Raw genomic sequence first — 3,846 nt, 5'->3', positions numbered from 1 at the left:
AAGCATGTCATGCTTTACCTTCAATTTCTAGTATAAAACACTGCTAATATATTAATATAATAAAAAAGCTCTTAAGCCTATAATATCATATAAAAAGTTAAATATATCTTGCTAGCATATTAACATCTCCAATATATTCTTTTTTTTTTTCAATTCGATCAGTACATTATTTTCTATCAATTACGAAGCTGGCCAATAGAGAATCAGCACGACGCTCGAGGAAGAAAAAGCAAAAAATCATTCATGAGAATGTTTTGATTAATTCTTTGCTTTCTCTTCCTTGAGAGTCGTGCCGATTCTCTATTACCTAGCTTCCTAATTGATAAAGAAGAAGGTGCCAGTCGAATAGGAAAAAAAGAATTATTGAGATGTTGATATTCTAGCGAGATATACTGAGCCTTTGACATGATAATATAGATTTAGAAGTCTTTTTATTACATTAATATTTACATTAATATATTAATAGTACTGTATACTAGAAATTAAATGTAAAGAATTACATTGGTTCGGACCCAGGTGCTAGTGAAGGTTGGGGCGGAAGCTTGCATCAAGAGGTCGTTGTTGAGGGTGCCGAGTGCGACCGTGATGCCAGAATTGTTGAGGGCAGCAAGGACAGCATGTTTAGGGTCGAAGAGGTGGATCGTGGTGATTTTACGGGATCGCAACAGAGCCACCACCTTCTCTGATGATGGGAGGTTGTTGCCCCACAAGCCGTAGTTTATGCTAATACCTTCAGCTCCTGCACCATTCACCAACCTTTTATGCAAACTCACCTCAAAATCTAAACATCATACATAAATATATAATATGATATTGCAGTTTTAGGTAACGTTGTATGGACGATCATACTATTTAACTACTTAGTTAGTCATAGAGCAAAGTTGGTAAAGTTAAGTAAAGTACCAGTATGAATACCAAAGCTTGATGTGTGAATAAGAAAGAAAAAATACATACCAAAGCTTGATATGAGAAGGCTGAAAGCACTAACGAAAAGGAATTTTGCACGCTCCATGCATTTATACTAACTCCTGTCCATAACTCTCCAGTCAATTTGGAGCATCAAACAATCACGCAACTAAGAGAAAATTAAAAATATGAGATCGTGGCAGGTAGAGATAAAGAAACCGGTGTAACATCATAAACTTAGAGGAGAAAAACAAGGAGGAGGGACGTTGGGAACATAAATATTTAAGGTTACCAAAGCCTTAAGAGAGTCTAAAAGAGACCAAGAGAACTGTGTAGGAAGCTTCCTTCGTGGATTGTTTGGAAGAGGAACCATGGCCCCGTTTCAATAATATATCTCAGCGAGTGTTCATACATGGTAACAACGCATTCGGTGACGAATGTGATACGCGAAAGCCTCTGATTCCTTTCCTTTTTATTTTCCTTTATTTCTTCAATAGCATACTGTTTTTATGATGGCGATATCTAGGTGTCAATACATGGAAAGAATCACCTGTTTCGCTCTGGTTTCTTTCTTTTTTTTTTTCCTCTATTTCCATGAATTTTTTTGCTTGATTAATTAAGGGGGCCCGGATTCGCCCGGCTCCCTTCCTCCTGACCAGCGGTGCAGAGGCCAAACCTGGCCTCCATGCTCTTTTTGGCATTCCCCGGTTAAGGAAGGAGGCCTGTAGCCGGCTCTATTCGAAATTCTACATTCCTTATATATATATATATATATTGAAACATTGCTTTTCCTTTTAGTTCCGTGTAAAAGCAAGTTACTTGCTTTTATAGAAGTCCTCTCGAGCCTAAATTTTCAAGATGACCAGGCCGGTGGCCGCAAGTGCTCATGCCCAGCCAGCCGTACGTGCCATGCGAGATGCATACACAACCAAAGTCTTGGATAATCACAACACAGCACATAACATCCAACCTATCGAATCTCTGAGCTCTTCCCATTCTTTTCTATTTATTCACCATTATTTTTCTGCAATCTTTCATCTGGAAAGTTGAAGGCGTTAATCAGATGTTGCCCCCTAAGCGATCATGCTCATTAGAGGAGGATCGGACCAAATTAGATTGCAATATCTTGGGGATGTTATTATCATAGCCATGCATGACGGGTGGAATTATAATCTTAAAGCATTGGTCTCCACACACCTCGTTCCACACAAGATTTTCAATCTTATGATTTCTTTTCTTTTGCAACTTTTCATTTTATAATACTTTTTTTAAAAAATATAAAATGACATCAATTTCTAGGTGCCATTCTGCCAACATATCAAGGACATAATTTTTTTTCAAAATATAAAATTGCAACATAGCAATTTCTAGATGCCATACTACGAACATACTAAGGATGTAATTCATTGGTCAATCTAGAAATTGCCACCGCATTGTTATTATACGTCATAGCATTCTCCACCATCACCCTGATCGCACCGTTGGTGGACGGCCACCCAGTCTCCGACACCACCATGCTGACATCCGTATGTCTGGCCTTCTCCAATGCAGAGTACATCGCATCGAAAAGATTTGCATAGTTCAACGAACCATCAACGACCACCATGCTGGTTGCTGTGAAGAGCACATAGTCGAGCTGCACGTCCTTCGGCTAGTTGGCATATGCAAAGTATGGATACACGTTGACAAGGAGTGGTGTCTTCTTGGATGCCAAGAATCCTGCAATGCTGGTCATGTCAGCGGATAATGCTTCGAAGAATGCACCTTGGAAAGGTAGGAATGGCATGTCGAAGACATCGGTGGCAATGGCGGTGGAGACGGGAATGTTGAGCTTGGTAGCAGTGAGAGCGGTGTTGAGGTTTTGCATGGTAGGGAGGGCGCAACCGACAAGGTTGCTAGGAATGACCTCATTGCCAACGGTGATATAGCGGAAGCTGGTGCTGGCTTAGACATGGGGAATTACATTATTTTGGACCCAGGTGCTGGTGAAGGTTGGGTCGTTGGCGAGTCTCTTGAGGTCATTGTTAAGGGTGCTGAATGCGACCTCAATGCCAGATTTGTGGAGGGTGGTAAGGACGGCAGGGTTGGAGTTGAAGAGGTGGACCAATTTGATATTCCGAGAGTTTAAGAGACCCACCACTTTGTCTGGTGAGGGGAGGTTATCGCCTAACAAGCCGTAGTTTATGCCAATGCCTTGAGCTCTTGCACCATTGATCACCAATCTTTCACATAAACTAATCTCAAAAAGTTTACAGTGTAGTTTATAGGTATATATACTACAATGGTGACAAATAGCATTTTATAGATAACCTATAAGCTGCAAACAAAGGGGTAAATCGGGATCATATAATATTATTAATCGATCTTGCCAGCCATATAGCAATGTCCATAAAGTTCAGTAAAATACCGGCAAGAATACCAATGCTTGAGATGAGAAGACTGAAAGTAGCAACGAACAGATTTAACATTGTTTGCATCTCTCCCACATTCCGCTATCACCCTTGAGCTGTTTCATTAGTTATCAGCCACCAATTCTACCATTTAACAAATTAGAAACATTACTTGACTATCTCCTTCCCATAACTCTCTAGTCAATTTGAAGCATGGAACATACATGAAACTAAGAGAAAATAAAAAACATAAGCTCGTGTGAGGAAGAGGTGAAACATGAGTACTACCAGAAAAATGGAATATATGTAATACAATAAAAATAGAGGGAGAGAGAGAGGACAAACAGAGAAAGAGAGAGATAACTAAGCTTACCAAAGCCTACGTAAACCAAATAACTAAGAAGGTCCAGTAAAGAGATCAAGAGAACTGTGGAAGAAATTTACTTGATGGGTTGTTTAGAAGAGAGACCATGGCCTCATTTTTATAAGATATGTAGGATTCAATATATGGTAAATGTTGATTTTTTGTGAGAATGTATCACAGACCTAA

The 3,846-nt window shown here is 39.6% G+C and overlaps 1 protein-coding gene across 1 annotated transcript; it reads right to left on the bottom strand.

The window, feature by feature from the left end:
- Positions 1-2,296: 2,296 nt before the first annotated feature.
- Positions 2,297-2,773, bottom strand: LOC140857989 (glucan endo-1,3-beta-glucosidase, acidic isoform-like). The gene is made up of 2 exons (XM_073257392.1): positions 2,618-2,773; positions 2,297-2,557 (listed from the first exon to the last, which is right to left on the bottom strand). The coding sequence occupies exons 1-2, from the start codon at positions 2,771-2,773 to the stop codon at positions 2,297-2,299; spliced, it is 417 nt and encodes a 138-aa protein (XP_073113493.1).
- Positions 2,774-3,846: the final 1,073 nt, after the last annotated feature.

Source organism: Elaeis guineensis, chromosome 5 (genome assembly GCF_000442705.2).
Source record: "Elaeis guineensis isolate ETL-2024a chromosome 5, EG11, whole genome shotgun sequence".
NCBI lineage: Eukaryota > Viridiplantae > Streptophyta > Magnoliopsida > Arecales > Arecaceae > Elaeis > Elaeis guineensis.
This window is presented reverse-complemented; position numbering and strand designations above follow the sequence as displayed.

What these genes read in the sequence shown, in the direction of transcription:
- LOC140857989 (XM_073257392.1), bottom strand. Translation starts at nt 2,773, where the DNA reads ATGCAAAACCTCAACACCGCTCTCACTGCTACCAAGCTCAACATTCCC. An exon ending in CCAGCATTGCAGGATTCTTG is followed by an intron (nt 2,558 to 2,617) that starts GCATCCAAGAAG and finishes TATGCCAACTAG; the next exon opens with CCGAAGGACGTGCAGCTCGA.